Source organism: Cynocephalus volans, chromosome 3 (genome assembly GCF_027409185.1).
Source record: "Cynocephalus volans isolate mCynVol1 chromosome 3, mCynVol1.pri, whole genome shotgun sequence".
Lineage (NCBI taxonomy): Eukaryota > Metazoa > Chordata > Mammalia > Dermoptera > Cynocephalidae > Cynocephalus > Cynocephalus volans.
This window is the reverse complement of record NC_084462.1, coordinates 168,586,044-168,605,902: the sequence shown is the minus strand read 5'-3', so window position 1 is coordinate 168,605,902 and position 19,859 is coordinate 168,586,044. Positions and strand designations below refer to the sequence as shown.

At 33.3% G+C, this 19,859-nt stretch overlaps 1 protein-coding gene across 2 annotated transcripts in view; it reads left to right on the top strand.

Moving 5' to 3' along the window:
- Nucleotides 1-19,859, top strand: part of EML5 (EMAP like 5) — a 155,994-nt gene that overhangs the window by 66,947 nt on the left and 69,188 nt on the right. For both annotated transcript variants that reach the window (XM_063088986.1, XM_063088985.1), the window contains exons 9-17: nucleotides 303-559; nucleotides 3,553-3,765; nucleotides 8,600-8,767; nucleotides 9,428-9,534; nucleotides 10,163-10,281; nucleotides 11,525-11,711; nucleotides 15,508-15,613; nucleotides 17,011-17,104; nucleotides 18,195-18,295. In XM_063088986.1, the coding sequence (XP_062945056.1) occupies nucleotides 303-559; nucleotides 3,553-3,765; nucleotides 8,600-8,767; nucleotides 9,428-9,534; nucleotides 10,163-10,281; nucleotides 11,525-11,711; nucleotides 15,508-15,613; nucleotides 17,011-17,104; nucleotides 18,195-18,295 (1,352 nt within the window). The remainder of the gene's footprint in view (nucleotides 1-302; nucleotides 560-3,552; nucleotides 3,766-8,599; nucleotides 8,768-9,427; nucleotides 9,535-10,162; nucleotides 10,282-11,524; nucleotides 11,712-15,507; nucleotides 15,614-17,010; nucleotides 17,105-18,194; nucleotides 18,296-19,859) is intronic.

Below are 19,859 nucleotides of genomic sequence, written 5' to 3'. Positions count from 1 at the left end.
AGTATCAATCTCTAAACTACTTAAAAATAAAGTAACTTAAAAACCAAATTTCAGGGTTGGCCAACTAGTTCAGTTGGTTAGCATGGTGCTGAATTTTTCTCTATATCTGGTATGTATTGTCCAAATATATTTCTGTTCAGCAAAATAATTATTCCTTAACTAATATTACTTGTTTTATTTACATTAATTTTATGGTTTATAAATACTCGATCCAGCTTCACAGTCATTTTAGACACATTGGGAAACAGAATTAATTCTGTAGTGACTTTTGTTCATATGGTCTCATTTTTTCTTTTTAACAGAGATATGACGGAAGTCGTACATATTAAAGATAGGAAGGAGGCAATTCATGAGTTAAAATATTCACCAGATGGAACTTACCTTGCTGTTGGATGCAATGACAGCTCAGTTGATGTTTATGGAGTTGCTCAGCGTTATAAAAAAGTTGGTGAATGTGTTGGATCACTTAGTTTCATCACTCATCTGGACTGGTCCTCAGACACTAGATATTTACAGACAAATGATGGAAATGGGAAAAGACTTTTTTATAGAATGCCAGGTAAAAAAATTTGAGTAAACTATATACAGTTTATAGATTTTAGTGCCTATGCAATATTTTATTTACTTTTAAATATATGCACTTTTTATTTGTCAATTGTATCTCAACAAAGCTGGGGGGGGAGTTTTGTCTGTGTGTATGTGGTTTTACAGCTTTATTTTTAAAGTTTATTAATATTATTTTTTTACATTCTATGATGTTGTTGCAGAGCAGTTGTGGGGGAGGAGGAGAAGGGAAGAAGGAAGGAAATAGGGTGGAGAAGGAGGAAGGAGGAGGAGCGGGTTAAGGCCTGTGGCACCCTACTCATTCCTGCAGGGGACACCAGAGAGCTTCCAGTGGTGTCTTGGTCATTGCTGGGTTGAATGCAGATGTCGGGGGGTGTGTCTGAAGCCCTCGCCCCCAACAGCCCTGACTTGGGAGAGCCCAGGGTGTTTCCTGCAGCAGCTTGGTGGTCGTCCATCACTGGGCTGTTTGTGGGTGTCGGGGGGCATGGCTGAGGCCCCCAGCCCTCCCCGCTCCCTGGCTTGGTAGCCCAGGAGACTTCTGGTCCTTGTATGTTTTATATGTGTTCTTTGATGATGTGAGATCTTTACTAGTTAATATCAAACTTTGTCTCTGGTCTGTGGGTATTTTATTTTTTCTTTCAGTTTTGTGTTGGATTATTTGCTGTTCCCACCACTTATACTCTGCACTGGAACTATTTGTTGTTCTTTGCTTACTACTAACATAGAAGAACTTCCTGTGAGGACCAGTACTTGAGCTCTGTGGTTGAGCTAAACTGTTGTTTTGCTGTGGATTCCCTGAAGAAGGCTTTTTGTACAACTTAGATTTTAAAGGTTGACTTTATAGGTACTTCCAGGTCTCGTGACATCTGGTACACCTGGGTTGTGTAGAAACTCTGGTGTGGGCCTGAGTCTTTTCATCAAACTGCACCCTCTGCAGTTCTGTATTCCTGACCAGACTCCACTAAGTGGTCCTGGGCTGATTGGGGGGCAGATGAGCTATTCTTGCTGTGCCCCAGTGTTCTCCTGGTGGGCTCGTCTCCCCCACTGCCCATGCTCCAAACAATTCCCATTGGAAAAGAGGTGCGCCAGTCCCTTGCGATGACTCACCAGCCTCTAAGTGACTCCTTTTTTTCAGTTGTTGTGCCTTTTTGCTCCTATATGGGTCCACAGAAGCCCTGTCAGTAGTATTGCTGGCCTGGAGGCCACCAAAAGCCTCTTCTCCCTGAAGCCTCCGAGCAACTTTGTCTGAAGGGCATAGCTGCAGCTTTTGCCAGCTTCTGCTTCCTGCACTTAACAGCTCCAGCCTGAAGTGGCCAGGGCTCGAGAAGTTTGGGGCTTGAAACGGTCAGAAGGATTCTTTCTCTTATCATGGCTTTTCTTGCCTTCATGCACTCCATATGTCTCTCCTCCTCTTCCCCTGATCTCTTGCGGTCCCAGCTTAGTTGTTGTTGCTTTTTAATAGTTGTAAATTGGTTGATTTGTGGGAGAGAGTGATGCTGGGGACCATCTTTTCTGCCATCTTGACCAGAACTTGCCTATACAATATTTTAGAATTTCACTGGAAGCAGAATGTAAGTTACAATTGATTATAGGAAATCAAAGAAGAGATGAGCTAATATTTCAGGCATTGTGGTTTTTCCTGTAAAGCTGCCCTATTATATTAAAATTCTTTTTGTTTGTTTTCTCCCAGCTTTATTGAGGTACAAATGACATTAAAATTGTATATATTTATGGTGTATAACATGATGTTTTGATATGTGTGTGTGTGTATATATATATATATATGTTATAAAGTGACTTCCACATCAAGCTAACTAACATATTCATACTTTCGCATAGTTACCTTTTTTATATATATGGTGAGAACTTTTAAGATCTACTCTCTTAGCAAATTTCAAGTATACTGTACAGTAATATGGTATTAACTATAGTCAACATGCTGTACATTAGATCTGTAGAATTTATTCATCCTGCGTAACTGAAACTTTGTATCCTTTGACAATCTCTCCATCCCCTCCACCTTCCCCAGCCCCTGTAAATCACTGTTCTATATAATTTTGGTTCTTAATTAAAACTCCTTTGCTTGGAAGATCTAAGACAGACTCACTTTATATGGAATTCCATACCATGTGAGTAGTATATGGTAAAGTCCCACTGTATATTAGAGAGTCAAAATGCCATTTTTGTGGGCGGAACTAATTTACTAAATATAGTTGCTATAAATATGTGACCATAAATTGCTTTTTTGTGGCTAGCTCAAATAAGTTTTGCAAATATTAATAATATACCCAGTAAACTAAGTTTGAAAAACCAAGTTCCCATCAAAGATTTGAAAAGAGAAGAGTAACAAAATATTACCTCTTAGTACCTATTTATTGTGATGTTTAGTGAATTAATCATTATCTTCCACAAACTTATTAAATAGACTAGCTGTATAATTAAATTAATGCATCTCCCTTAAAATTCTTCATTAATACTCTATATGTAATGAAGATTTTCTGAATCCAAGGTTTTCTTATGTAATGTAAATATGCAAATATTACTGCCCTCTTATTCATCCTTCTTGATCTATTCCAGTTCTCTCTTTTTTCCTCAACTCTATACCTTAGGTTTCTTTTTTAATGTCTGATTTGCCACTTTCTCACAGCTTTTGCATTTTCGGATAAGTTACGCTGTTGTGATTAATATGTATCATGATTTTGATAGGATTCCATTTTATTCTTTACATGGGTGAACCTGTTAAGCTAATCATATTCAAGTCTGTATGTCCTTGAATCATTTTAATTTTGGTAGTGGCTTTTTAAAAAAATTCCTTGCATTTAGTTTTTCTTCTCTTTACCTAAACTTACCTACCTATTCATGTATTCTCCTTTAACTGGTGTGGGAAGATATTTAAAATTTTGGTGTTTATCATGTTATCAGTACAATTTAAACTTGAGAAAAAATAAAATAAAATAATTTCTTAAATTAAGACTGATTTATTTTTAGGAGGAAAAGAAGTGACAAGTAAAGAAGAAATAAAAGGTGTTCATTGGGCTTCATGGACATGTGTTTCAGGCCTTGAAGTGAATGGAATTTGGCCCAAGTATTCGGATATCAATGATATAAATTCAGTAGATGGAAATTATACTGGCCAAGTTTTAGTTACAGCTGATGACTATGGAGTTATAAAATTATTCCGATATCCATGTTTAAGAAAAGGTATCTTTTCTTTAAAAATACTATTAAGTAACCTCTCTCTCATGAAAGACTTTTATGTTCTTGCAAAAAATTAGTCTTGAGATAAATAAGAGGATTTTATATTCTTTAAAATGTGTACTGATTGGTAAAGGGTTTCATGAAAATAAACAATTAGCTAATTTTTATTTTACTAATTCAAAAATTATTGTCATCTTTGCATTTATTTTTGGTCATGAGATTTTTATCAGAAAATCATTTTTGAATTTATATATTATTATCAATGGACTATACATACTCTTTCTTTTTAAAGAAACATTTTTCTTCCCACTTCCTGAATTGCTTCATATAGCCAGACTGCACAATGATGGTTATATTTTTCTTATGGCTTTTTACCTTTAATCATTTAACTTGTTGAACATACATCTTTTTGGAGACATTTTTCTTATGTCTTTTTCTCAAGAATTCTGAGGAATCAGTTAACTGCACAAGCCCAGGTCATTGTTTGGAACCTATTGGTTGGTTGGTTTCGTGTGTGGATGTGTTTTTGCATAAATCCTTAACATATGTATATTGTTTTGACATTTGTTTATTTTCTATAACAAGCATAAGAAAAATAAGAGGTCCCATCAATGGTTATTTTCTACATATTTTATGTATCACCTCTTTTTCTTGAATCTCTTCTAATATGATGATATTAATCATTCTGTTCATAGACCTGGGAATAATTGAGTGAAATTATTCTGTATTAGTACTGTATTAGTACTCATTCATTTATTCCATGACTCGTTTCATAAAGTATGTGAATCAGCTTATAACAAGTCCACAAGTACTAAGATAATTATATGAATGGAGAATCAGTAATAAATAAATTAAATAAGAAGAAATACAATATTAAAACCAAATAAACAAAGTGATAATAGTCACACATCAAATTTGATTCTGGAAACCAAAAATAAAATAAAGCAGGACACAAAATAGTTTTGTGTCCACACAGACAAAAGCATACTTATTCCTCCTGGAAAGTCGTTTCTTCTGAGATTTAATTTTCAGAGAACTCTCTCCTTTAGTATGGGGCTTTATATTAGGTACAGTGAGTGTGTACTAGAGCATCGATACCTAGAGCATCAATACCTCCAACAGGTGCAGTAATGATTTTCACTGGTTTGTTGATAAAAGCTCTAGGACAGACATTAAAATACAACTTACTAAAGGTGATTATGGAAACAGCTGAAATAGTTTGATTCAGGTATGTAGTCAGCTAATGTCAAACTTAAGAAGCCAGTTTTCCTGGAAGCTCAGGCTGGTATTTGTATCCTGCCTCCACAGTAAAGTAGTGAGTTCAAAATCCCGCTGTCTTTGCCATTTGTTGATTCCTCTGCCTGTGAGTTTTCAACTTCCTAGGTCCATGTGAAAGTGCTTCCATAAGAAATACTAACTACATTAATAAAGGCTCATTAAATCTCTAGCAATTACTTTATTTCTGGATCCTACCACATAGCCAGGATTTAAGAGTCACCAGGCACAACAAATTTTATTGTGACTCAAGATGATACTTGCCTGGTTAGATTCTTCAGTAAGAGTAACGATGATCTTAACCTTAGACATAGCTCCTACTCAGTGTTTCACATTCCATCCTCTATGCAAAAACAAGGTACTATCAGTCCAACTTAAGGTTAGGAAAGTGTATCTAATGTATTAATATATTTTGGATATCCACTTAAGTAATATCTAAAGAAGTGCTGCTTTTACAAAATGTGGAAAGATACTAAATAATAGAAGTAGTTTATGTTTATAGAATCATTGTAATTGAAACAGAATATCTGACGTTAGTTCAGAGATAATGATCATATGCTCCTCCACATTTACCCAGCTCCAGTCCTAAACCGAAGCATTTCACCAGTACCACCTTTCCCCCCCCCTTTTTCTATTATTATCTTCTTTCTCTCCATAATCTCTCTCAAATAACAGACTCTTCCCGGGCAACAGCACAGGGGCTATAGTGGTGGAGGGTGAGCAGGTGGGGGTGGGGGGAAAGTGGGGATTTGAGGGCAGGGTTGCTTTAATCTGCTACCTCCATCACTGTTAATAATGAACAAGACCTTCTTTGTTCTTCTTGTTGACAAATGAAAATTTATGTTTGAAGAAAATACTTATTAAGATTCCAGAAGAAAATTTATTGGGAAAATGATACAAATATCAAACAAAACAGATTTATAATGGAGACTTTACTCAGTGCTGTTTTTCTAAGATTCATTCATGTTGTTGCATGTGCCTTTAGTGCATTTGTTTCTTACTGCTGTGAAATATTGTGCTGTAAGTATATGCTACTATTTTTACATTTATTCTGTCAGTGGACATTTGGGTCATTTCCAGTCTTTTTTATTATATGCACTTTTCTCAAAGGTGTATACCTAAAAGTGAAATTGCTGGATCATAGAGAATGTGAATGTTGAACTTTATAAGAAAATGTCAAATTGTTTTCTAAAAGTAGTTATACAATTTTATAAACTCTGATTCACATGCTCTTCAGCACTTGGCATTGCCACACTTTCTCATTTTTGCAAATCTAGTTAGTGTAAATGGTGTCACATTCTGGTCTTAATTTACATTTGTCGACTACTAGTTTCAGGTATTTTGTTATAAGCAATAGAAACAGACTAATATGCTAAGCATTATTATATCCAGTGTACATTAACAGGGATATGTATAGTTGTTGTCCCATACCAAAAGGAAGATATAGAGAATGTATATTATGAAACAGTAGAGAAAATATATGCATCTCTTGATATATATTTATTCATTTGTTCATTCAAACAATTTTTAAAGTTTTATTTTATTTTTCATATAATAATTATACATTTTTATGGGGTACAGTGTGATGTTTCAATACATTTATATATTGTGCAATAATCAAATCAGGGTAATTAGCTTATCTATCACCTCAAACATTTATCATTTCTTTTTGGTGAGAACATTCAAAATCCTCTCTTCTAGTTATTTTGAAATATATAATACAGTATTGTTAGCTATAGTCACCCTACTGTGCAATAGAACAACAGAACTTATTACTTCTATCTATCTATAATTTTGTACCCATTGACCAATCTCTCCCCATCCTTCTCTTCTTCCTTACCCTCAGATAACTACTATTCTACTTTGAACTTCTGTAAGATCAGCTTTTTAAAATTCCTAAAATAAGTAAGATCATGCAGTATTTGTCCTTCGTTGCCTGGTTTCTTTCACTTAGCATAATGTGCTCCAGGTTTATCCATGTTGCTGCAAATGACAGGATTCATTCATTTTCATGGCTGAATTGTGTGCATATATATGTCACATTTTCTTTATCCATTCATCTATTGATGAACACTTAGGGTGATTCCATATCTTGGCTATTGTGAATAGTGCTGCAGTAAACATAGGAATGCGTATATCTCCTCAACATACTGATTTTATTTCCTTTGGATAATAGCCAGTAGTGGGATTGCTGGGTCATGTGGTAGTTCTATTTTTAATTTTTTGAGGAACCACCATAATGTTTTCCATAATGGGTGTACTAATTTACATTCCCACCAATGGTGTATAAGTGTTCCTCTTTCTCCACATTCATGCCAGCATTTGCTATTTTCGGTCTTTTTGATAATAGTAGTCATTCTAATTGGGGTGAGGTGATAGCTCATTGTGGTTTTGATTTGCATTTCCATGTGTTTACTGATGTTGAACATTTTTATATACCTTTTAGCCATTTGTATATCTTCTTTTGAGGAATATCTATGTAGGTCTTTTGTCCATTTTTTAATTGGATTATTTCTATTTTTTGCTGTTGAGTTCCTTATATATTCTGGGTATTAACCCTTGTCAGATGCGTAATTTGCAAATATATGCTCCCATTCTTTAGGTTGTCTTTTCACCTGTTGATTGTTTTCCTCATTGCACAAAACTTTTTAGTTTGATGCCATCCCATTTCTCTATTTTTGCTTTTGTTGCCTGTGCTTTTGAGTTCTTATCCAAAAAATCCTTGCCCAGACCAGTGTCATGAACCCATATGTTTTCTTCTAGCAGTTTTATAGTTTTGGGTCTTACATTTAAATCTTTAACCCATTTTGAGTTGATTTTTGTATATGGTGAGATTTTGTATATGGTCTAGTTTCATTCTTCTGCATGTAGATATCCAGTTTTTCTGGCTCCATTTGTTGAAGAGACTATCCTTTCCCCTGTCTGTGCTCTTGGTGCCTTTGTCGAAAATCAGTTAGCTATAAGTGTGTGGATTTATTTCTGTGTTGCATATTCTGTTCCATTGGTCTGCAGTCTGTGTTTATGCCAGTACCTTGCTGTTTTGGTTACGATAGCTTTGTAGTATATTTTAAAGTCATACAGTGTGATGCCTTCCAGCTTTGTTCTTTTTGTTCAAGATTGCTTTGGCTGTTAATTGTCTTTTGTGGTTCCATACAAATTTTAGGATTTTTTTTCTACTTCCATGAAGAATGTCGTTGGTACTTTGATAAGGATTATATTAAAGCTGTAGGTTGCTTTTGGTAGTATGAACATTTTAACAATATTATTTCTTCCAATCCATGAACACAGGATATCTTTCTATTTATTTGTATCCTCTTCAATTTCTTTCATCAATGTTTTATAGTTTTCATTGTAGAAATCTTTTACCTTATTGGCTAAATTTATTCCTAAGTATTTTGTTTTGTTCATTCAACCAATTTTGAATCAGGATTTTTCCCATTTGATCATAATTAAGATAGTAGAAGGACAACACAGTGGTTCATGTCTAGAAATTGTCATTTGAAATGGTATTTTTGTGTGTTGGCATTCTTTAAATCAATTTAAAGATATATTTTTGTTATAGGGGCCAAGTTTAGAAAATATATTGGCCATTCAGCTCATGTAACTAATGTCAGATGGTCACATGATTATCAGTGGGTTATTTCTATTGGTGGAGCAGATCACTCTGTCTTTCAGTGGAAATTTATTCCTGAAAGAAAACTAAAAGATGCTCTTCACATAGCACCCCAAGGTGAGTAGTACACATTGCCTGAACAATTTCCCTGTCATATAACTCTTCAGTAATCCCCAAATAACAATTTTACTATTGAAATGTAATCTAGCCTTGTAAGTTAACAGTATCTGTTAGGAGAGATTTCAAATTAAAATGTTAGGTTTATGTGTTTAAAATCAGAAGTCATAGAACGTGGAATACAAAGTACTTTTGGTTTCATTTTAATCTATCAAATGACAAATGAAGAACCAGTTATGTCAGCAGAACATTTAATGTATTCCCTGGGAGATGGGTATTTAGGTTTCCTATGTGTTTTTTTGACAGAAAAATTAATATCAATTCATATGTTGCATATAGTATTTTTTAGCTGCTTTTCATGTTAATTATAGGTTATATTCACTTATATTTGCACAGACATTTAAATTTGATGTAGCGGTCATTGGGGAGCCAGTGAAGGGATTTAAAGGATCTATTGAGTTTGCAGTGAGTGGAGAGGAAGATAATCTGTAGTACAGTTTACTGACATCTGTGTCACTTGAATAGGTAATTTTATTTGATTGTTTTATGGCTTGTCTCCATGTCAACTGACATAGTCAACTCTTAATCATTAATTTTACAGTGCTGTTTTGAAAATGAATATTCTTTAAACAAGTAACATTTCATTTAAAAAAATTACAGAAAGTCTAGCTGACTCTAATAGTGATGAATCAGATTCAGATCTGTCTGATGTTCCAGAACTGGATTCTGAAATTGAACAAGAAACACAGCTCACCTACCGTCGGCAGGTAATATTCTATTATCACATAATTTTTTTCTGAAAAGTCTAATTTCTTCTTTATCTTGCTCCATTACTCATGTATTTTTATCATTTGTGGTTTTAATTTCCCAAGCAATGTATGGCTATTTTAGTTTTCCCCCTTTAAGCCTTAAAGTACACTTTAATATAAAATGTTCCTTTATAATAAGTGTTTGATATGCTAAGTATTCCTCTATACTATTTGCCTACAGAATTTTGTCCCAGTATACTCCCATTTATTCCCTTTAAAATATTTTCTTATGAAGTATAAAAATTTTCTGGAATGCTAAATATGTATTTGTGTGGTACATAGAAATGTGAATTAGTTTATTCTTCCTATGGAAGTGAATTTCATAAAGTACCTTCTCATTTAAGACATTCACTAAAGTTCATCAACAGTAATCATAGTCTCTGAAAGTTGTGTTAAGAATATATGAGCACCTTTATTAAGATATATTTTGTTTGTTTGTTTATGGTGGCTGGCTGGTTCTGGGATCGAAACTCATGACTTTGGCTGTGCTCTAACCAACTGAGCTAACCAGCCAGCCCAAACTGTCTTGTTTGTTTGTATTAATATATATTTTAAGCATATTCCTACTTATATACATTTTTTAAAGGTTTACAAAGAAGATCTACCTCAGCTTAAAGAACAGTGCAAAGAGAAACAAAAAAGTGCTACTTCTAAAAGAAGAGAGAGGGCTCCAGGAAATAGTATTCGATTACACTTTGTTCACGGGTATAAAACAACTGTTTTTCATTTATGTGTTTGAATTTTGGTTCATGCTTACTAGCTATGTGACTTTGAGCAAGTCTCTTAACCTCTCTATGCCTCTGTTTCCCTGTCTGTAAAATGGAGATAACAGTACCTATCTGATGAGGAGTAAATAAGGCAATGTTAGCGACTTAGAACATCGTCTGGCATATAATAAGCACTATATAAGTGTTTATTAAATAACTCCCATGAAAGTTTAGTATTATATCTATAGAAAATGGACCTCTTGTCTTTAAACAAATGAAAATAAGATGTAAGAGATAATCATCTCCCCTAAATATGTCTAATTAGTAATGATATTGTGACTTCTTTTTGCCTGAGTTTTTTGGCCTTCATATTTTAAATTTCAGTTAAATACAGTTTCTGTATTCTCTTAGAACTTATGGCAATACAGGTCTCACATTTCTGATTGGCAGCAATGATTTTCCAATCCAGTTCTTTCCCACTCCTCACCCAGCATATTTTTTCTTGCCCGACTGGTAATACTTTTCAAGAATTTGAAAAAGGATTTATGTAGTAAAAGTATTTTTCCTCTAGTGTTAAAACAGGCAGTATTGTGCAGTCGTGTTTTATGAATTAGATTTCCTTGAAGTGCGAAGCTAGGTTGCTATAAATGGAATTATACTGACCATTTTAAGAAGATGGTGTTACTTTTTCCTGCATGAGTATAATGTTTTTAAATTGTTATTTAAACTTATTTTTGGAATATCTATTATATTCTCATGTTTCAGCAATGTATACAAAAGGATTTAGTTTGAAAATCTTCTTCTCACCTCTGCTCTCCCAGCCGTCATTTCTCCCCTCCACAGATGATCACTGTTACTTACTTTCAGAAAAATTTTACATGTACAATGAATACAAATATGTATTCCTTTCTATACCCTTTTACTTATTAAATATCAATTGGTTTTGTTTTATAGTACACAAGTTTAGTATTATACTTGTGTAAATTGTGTACCGTGTATACTTTTGTGTACCTTGCTTTTTTCACTTAGTATTATAGCTTGGATTTAGCAATTTGTTATCAAAGCAGTTCATAAAAGTTTATGGGATCTGAGATAGTGGTATTTTCTTTTAATTGTTCAGCATCCTACAAAACTGAAAATCAAATGACCAATCAAAAAGGTTTCTACTTCTTCTCTGTATATTCTATATTGATCAGATAAAAGTCAAAAATTAATTTTATATGATCTGTTTTCTATATTAGTTACAGAGGTTATGACTGTCGAAGTAATCTGTTTTATACCCAAATTGGTGAAATTGTGTACCATGTGGCAGCAGTGGGTGTCGTTTATAATCGACAACAGAACACACAGCGTTTTTACCTGGGTCATGATGATGATATTCTCTGCTTGGCTATACATCCTTTGAAAGACTATGTGGCAACAGGCCAGGTAGGTTCCTTTGAAAGACTATGTGACAATAAGCCAGATTAGGTTAGACCACTGAGTTTAAAATTAGGTTATTTCACTTTTATACTCATATATACAGTCAGTCTTATGTATCCATGTGTTCTGCATTTGTAGATTTAACCAACCATGTATAGAAAATATTAGGGAAAAAAAATTATGGCTGTATTGAAATGTACAGACTTTTTTTTCTTGTCATTATTTCCCAAACAATACAGTATAGCAACTATTTACATAGCATTTACATTGTCTTATGTATTATGAGTAATCTAGAGATGATTTAAACTACACAGAAGAATGTGCATAGGTTATATGCAAATACTGCACCATTTTACATGAGGGACTTGAGCATCTGCAGATTTCGATATCCACAAGAGGGCCTGGAAAAAATATATATATATATCTTTCGTGTTCTTGGAAATAAAGAGTGAAGAATTCTTTAGAATGGGATTTTATTTTATATCATAAATAAAATTTACCCCAACTTTTTTCCTACAGTTTTCCTTATAGTTTTATTGTTTCAATTATTATCTTAATTTGAATTTGGAACTAAGAGATCTGGCTCATTTTTTTCTGTCAGGACATTCGCTTTTTAAATTTGTGAGTAAAAAATTATAAAGAACATAGAGATTAGAAATCTGTTTTCTTAGGTTGAGTTACCTAAAATAATACAATAAATTATTTAACATATGTTCTGTGACATTTAGGTTTACCAAAGTAGAAAGTACAAATATTGAAATAGAAAACACTGAGAAAAGTCTTCACTGATATGGGTATTCTTAGAGAAGGATGAGAAGGAGTGATGTTTATAGTTCTTATGATGTGTAAGTACTATACTGGTTTCTTAATGTATATTCATTTTATTCTCAATTCAACCCTATGAGAATAAAATCATTTCCTCCAATTTACAAATGAGAGAGTTTAGGTTTAGAGAAATTAAATAATTTGCTCAAGATCTCTAATTAGTAGTAAAGCCCAAAGCCCTGAGTAGTAAATAGTAGTAAAACCTAATTAGTAGAAAAGCTAATTAGTAGTAAATCCTAAAGCCCTTAGTCTGGCTGGCTTTAAACACTGTGTAAATATACCTTCTAGGATATTTGGGGTGGGTGAGGGGAGGCAACTTGCATTATCCTATATAGCTTCCCTGAAAGGAGAGTAAACTCTTCCTTTTTTTTTCTTTCTCCCCACTTCCTTCCTTCCTTTGTGCCTCCCATGTTCTTTCTTTCTCCCATTGTCTCCTTCTCTACCCTTTTCTCCCTCCTTTTCTCTCTCCTTTCTTTCATTCATTCAAAAACATTCATCAAACACATTCTACAAACCAGGAAATGTGCTGGGAATATAGAGATAAATAAGATATCTTGCCATGGTAAACACTCATATCCTGAGAGGGAAGACATACCTGCAAGAAAAATTGTGATACAATGTCATAGGATAGATCAGAGCTTCTCAGACTTGGCACTATTGATGTTTTGGGCCAGAAATTCTTTGTTTTGGGAGGCTGACCTATGCATTGTAGGATGTTTAGCAACATCCCCGGCCTCTACCTACTAGATAAAAGTAATACCCAACCCCCTGAGCTGTGACAACCAAAAATGTCTCTAGACAGCACTAAATGTCCCCTGGGAGGCAACATCACCCCATTTTTTAATGTAGAGGTCTGTACAAAGTCTGGTAGCAATGTAATGAAGCACTGATTAATTGTGCCCAGTAGAATCAAGGAAACCCTCATTGAGGTGGTGACATTTGAGTTGAGTAGTTTACTTGGCAGAGGGGAAGTTGGAGAAAGCATTCTAAGTATATCACATCATGTGTAAAAGTGGGGAAAAAAAAAAAATCACAGCTTATTTAAAGAACCATAAGTAGCCCACATTATTCAAATCTTAGAGTACATGATGGACATTAGTGGAATAACTAATCAAAAGGGTAAGTGGGGTTTTTAGGGGCACTAATTACCTTTAGCATATATAAATGGTTCCTTCTGAAGCATAGTTATGTATCTATGAGCTGTGGCAAGAAGTTTGAACATTATATTTCAATAATGAAATGAAGACTGTTAAAAAGTGGCCATTTACTGCCATGATTCTGGGATTTTAGGGAACTCAGGTCAGATTAAATAAGAAGTCAGTATGCCATGGGACATCCCTGGATGCCCATTAAGCCAGAGCTCCTTTCCTTCTGGCTTTGCTTACATAACAGCATTTCTGCTTTAGGTACTGCAGATTCAAAGCCTTTCTCCCAAGGTCCAGGCTCATACTGCCTCCTCTACTTTTCCCAGTGTTTTCCATTTCTTTCCTGTGTTATATTACAACCAACCAATCCCATCTGTATAAAGTTATGGACTTCTAAAACAAATGTGTTAAAACTGTTCAGAATGAAAAAATACGTTTAGTAAAAGGAGAGGTACTTCTAAAGTATTTTATCTAAGTGTTTTGAAATTTAGATGACAAATCTAAAGAGAGTTTTGTTTTGCTTTTTGGAGAATATGGCACAAAGAATGACCCCTTGATAGGAATTGTGATGTTAAGTGGAGGTGAAAGAAGCTTGACTGGCAACGTGTGTGTGTGTGTGTGCGTGTGCGTGTGTGTGTGTGTGTGTGCGTGTGCGTGTGTGTGTGTGTGTGCCACTATCAAGAGCTCACAATCTAGTTGACAAATTACTGTATATGTATAATTCACTAAAAATATACTCATTTAGTTGACTTGTGGGCAGCTCAGATTCAACATGTCTAAAATGAAGATAAATAGGATTAATTTTCCTTTCTAAACCTGCTCATCCTCATACATTTCCTGTTTAGAACATGGCACCATATTAACTTGGTTGCCAAAGTCTGGAAGTCAACCTTCTTGTTCTCCTTTAGCCCCTATAGCCAGTCACTTTTGGAGTTGCATCTATTCTATGTCCTGAATATATCTTGATTCTCTACCTTTAATCTTTGCTTTGGTTTTGTCGTCATTTTTGTTTTCATATCTCTACTGGCAGTCAAATGACAGTGATGTTAGTTATTTCAGGAGTTGCCTTTATATACAAAGATATTATATCTCTTTATCTTTATAATTAAAGAAGGTGATTCCTTGAGTCTAGAGGAATAATTAAGAATTGATATTTTACCTGTGTATTAGTGAACTAAACCAAGTTAAAAGGTAAATGACAGAGTGCTGCAGTAAAATTGTCTATTCAAGGTCTTGTTTACATGTTTGGTGCTTTAACCTCCTCTAAATCTTTGTTTACACCTTCATCCTAGTCTAAAATGTGCTTGCTTTCTTCCCTTTTTATCCAAGTCCCACACTTTCTAAAGGCCCAGCTCCAGTACCATCACTTCCATGAAGTCTCTCTCTACAACCTTTTCATTCTCATTAAGCATATGTATGTTACCAGGTGTTCTTATTTAATTGAAAATGTCCTGTTTTCTGAATGACTTTGCATAAGTTACCTGAATATCTTAGTGTTGATTGTATCTAGCATAGAAACTGTAATAGGTGCTTAGTAAGAGTTTATTATCTTTATTGATGATACAGATTATAAAGAGATTTAGATTATAGTAAGATTTAGGAGTCACTACTTCTGGGACATTTCTAGAAACACTGACCCTAGCCTTGTTAGCTTTCGAACTAATACAAGAAAAAAAACCAGTCATGCTCATACAGTCTGCTTTATATTTTTTATTTGATAAATTTCTATAGGAAATAAAACAAAGGCTGTAAAATCTCTTTTTATTTCCTTCTAATATATATATAAATAATTTAATTGTGTAAAATGGCCTTTATAATTCTTTCTATTTTAGGTAGGTAGGGATCCCTCAATTCATGTATGGGACACAGAGACCATTAAACCATTGTCAATATTAAAGGGCTACCACCAATATGGTGTCTGTGCTGTTGATTTCTCAGGTAAGGCTTTTTTCTATCTCAATAAGAATGATGAAAATGCAGAGGCAATATATAGTATTTTTACCTAAATCAGTGTTACCTAAACTTGTCATTTAGCTATGACCTTCACAATTTTTATCAAATGTGCATACTGTTGTCCTAATCAAATACAACTATGAAAGTGTGGGTTTGCCAGCTAGTATATAATTATAATTTAATGAGTGTAATTTTCATGCCCATTAAAATTAGCATATTTATATTAAAATAAAAAATGTCTGCATAATACCTAAAATCATCTCAGTTACCACTACTAGTATGTATCTCCTACTTTGGGCAAACCTGATTTCACTTAATGTTTTACGGCCACAGAGTAAACTTTGAAAATATTTAGGGTAAAAGGCTAAGAAAGAACTGAAATATTTGTTTTAGACATTTCTGTAAAGTGACAATTTCAAGTTGTCTTATAAAAATAATTTCAGATCATCTTAGCACTTTGCTGTATATTTAAGTTTAACAAGTACAGACAGATCTACAATGAAAGCTAGGGTATGGATCAGGGAGAGGAAGGAAATACTGTTATAGAGAATTCTATGTAGAGAAACAGTAAATTTGTACTTTTTGCTGCTCTAAATGAAGTGATAAGTTATCCATAGTAAAGTTTTGGGGGGAAAATGTATATACGTTCAAGGATTGGCTAATAGTCAGGAAACAAGAAAATGAATAGCATATTAAGTGGGTCAGCAAGAAAAATACCACTGGTAGCAATGAGGAACTAATTGAAGTTAGCAAAAGGCGGGGCAGAGTGGAAAAAATTTTTTAGTAGTCTGAGTGTTTATAACCTATAAACTCATGCACACCTGCCAGCCTGTCTCATCAGTCATATCTCTCAATGATTTGTCTAATACATTCATTACTTGTTGCTTGATGATAATAACAACTAAAATAATGACCTTCATCAAAAGCAGTGATGTTAATGGCAATATGTTGTAACCTACATGTTTTTCATTTGATAATCTTCTTTTCGTAATCATTATAATTTCTTATCTCACAATAGAGTTCTTAAGGTAAATTTAATTTAAGTAAATCTTTCTTCCCCTCCTTTTTTAATTTTTCCTTTCCTTCTCAATTTTAATGTCTTTTTTCCACTTTTCTTATCTCTCCCTTTTCCCATTCCAACCTAATGGATAGATAAGGTAAATGAGGTCAGGTGAGATGACAGCAGATATGTTTAGATGATTCGAGAAAATGTTATTCTCCCTCCCTTATAAATTCTGAGTTTTTAAAACATGTATGTGTGCTTAACATTTAACATTATTTTATCAAATTTTGAACATAATGCCATGGTTTTAAAATATACATTTAATGTTCTTTATCTTCTGAATGTTAATGGTTAATATATCTCTGATTAATTTTCACAGCGGATGGGAAACGTTTGGCTTCAGTTGGAATAGATGATAGCCACTCTATTGTGCTGTGGGACTGGAAGAAAGGAGAGAAACTTTCAATAGCAAGGTAGGGAAAAAACGTAATATCACATTGACCAAATAATGGAATTACTTTCGACTTAAAACTTTTTTAGTGGCTGGCCAGTTAGCTCAGTTGGTTAGAGTACAGCCTTGTAATACCAAAGTCAAGGGTTTGGTTCCCTGTACTGGCCAGCTGCCATAAAAATAAAAATAAAAACTTATAAAAATTAAAAGAATTTGGAATCAAGCAATTGTGTAACATTTGTATTGCTGCCATCTTTATTACCATTGAATAAATAATATAATCTAGGTAAAAGAGTAATGATTTTAAGATTCCTTTGTAGGTTTATCCCTTGTGAACCCACTTTTTAACATAATATGGTATTGGAAACAGCTATTATCTAAAATTTCTATTTATAGGTACAGTGAATTCTACTATATGGCAGGCTGTTCTATAACCAATGGAGAGCATGATGATATACTCAGATATATTGAAGTAAAAAAAGATTCCTGCACATATACTCATATATCACAAAGAAGTTATAGGTTATTTTTTTCTGTTATATTCTTCATTTTCTAAATTTTGGGGGATGAGCATGTATTTTTTTAATAATAAAAATTAGTAACAATGCTTTAAAGGAGGAGATAGTCAACAATGTCAGACTCTTTTTTTTTAACTTCTTGTTTCTAAAAGTGAGATTTTAAAGCACTTTAAAAATATAGATAAATGATTTTTGCAGAATATAAAGATAATGCCCAAATAAGCAATAGTTTATGAGGAACTTTGTTCTTAGAATTATTATATTAAGTTGTAACAAAGTTTTATAAAAAATCTCTTTCATTCATGCCACAAGTAGTTTGTCTCTATGCACATAGTAGGTGTTATAGATGCTATCCAAAAGAAGTTTAGTTTTCACTATTCCTATCTTTTGAGACTCTGTTGAGCAGAGTTAACAAGTTATAATAATGACAAAAGAACAAATATACAATTGCATGATTACACAGCCCAAATCTGAGAGATAAGTCAAAACAAATATTCAGTAAATGGAGTAATCAAGATAGGGTATGGATTAGGCAAAAGATTAGTACAGGAAAGGTGTATCTTCAGAGCTAAAACATTTTGGTATTTATTTCAGAGGAAGTAAGGATAAGATTTTTGTTGTGAAGATGAACCCCTATGTGCCTGATAAACTAATTACAGCTGGAATTAAACACATGAAATTTTGGCGTAGAGCGGGTAAGAAAGTGCTTCTTTTTACTCCTTTGAAATTTAAGAAATTAGTACTTTTAAAAGCAATTTAGCTAAGTATCCTATACTGGATCCTTAAACAGAAAAGAGATATTCGTAGAAAAACTAGTGAAATCTGAATGAAGTCTGGAGTTCATTTAATAAGTAATCTTTCAAACATGTTAGGTTTCTTAGTTTTGACAAATGGTCTATGGTAATGTAAGATGTTAGCATTAGGGGAAACTGGATAAGGATATATGAGAATACTCTGTATTATCTTTGCATTTTTTCTGGAAATCTAAAATTATCCAAAATGTTTATTTTAAAAAAAAAGTGATTCACTGTTGTCTTGGTGCATTTTAAACAAATGTAAGATTTATTTTATCATCACTTATTGGGTGTATTTATGTAGTATTTATATTTGCAAAATATTTAATATGAGATAGTCAACTGATGTCCAGACTCCTTCCTTCCTTAAAGACATGTTTTATAGTCTAAACTGAAAATGAAAAATTTTGTAAAAAATTTTTATATGCTATAAGATGATATAGAGCTGGAATGGTATGTTACTTTAGTCATTTGTAACTGTAAATTACAAATGTGGAAGAAGTTCACATTTTAAAATACAAAATGGTGTCTTTTAAAAATAGAATAGTATACTTATAAATTCTAGCAATGTGACATCAAAGTCTCAATAAATGTAAATCTTTCACAGAAAATATGTAAATATAAGAAGTGAAACATATGAGGGGACTTCAGCAAGTTTGTGGAAAAATAAAATTAAAAGATAATATGAATCTGTTTATGAACTTTTTGAAGTAGCCTTGTATATTAGAAAAGAATAAGCTTGGTGAAGACATTTCCCAAATTCAAGTGATTCTCAAGTTATAATCTACATAGGACATGAATTGATTTTCAGACTTGGATTTAATTCTTCATCACAAACTCATCAGATCTTAGTGTATACGTTTACAAAGGAAAAAGAAGTACTTTCACATTTGTAATTTCATTCTCATATGTTTAAACAAACTTTTCATTTGGGTGTCTTAGTCACTTGGAATTATAGTGTTACCCAGCAAGTAACACTTAGAATATTTCTGTCTTTAAAAAAACTATGAATTTGAAATATGATTTAAAGACAGTAAATAGTCTCAAAATGAAAAGATTTTAATTGAATAGCTTTTTAAAAAAAAATTTGATTAGACATGTAGTAGACCTGAAACTGAACCATAAAGGTATAAATGTTAAGGCTTTGGTGTGTATTTCAGCCTTCCTCACTTTTGGAGTTCTGATCCACAGAGTTCACTAGCCAAGTGGGAAATAAGATCTCACTTTCTTCATCTGACCAAGTATTGTCTAATCCTCTAAATGCATAGTTTTAGGTAAACTAAGTTGAAGGAAATGATGTGGGTCTGAGGATAAAATGGAGCTTCTTGCCACCCATCCCAGATCTAGGCTTTGGTAATTCCAAGTTATGAATTATTAGTTTTTCTCCTAAGGAATTTGAACTTTATTCCATGGAAGTCAGGGGGCAGGAGCCAATGAAAATTTTTGAGTGCAATGATGACATGAC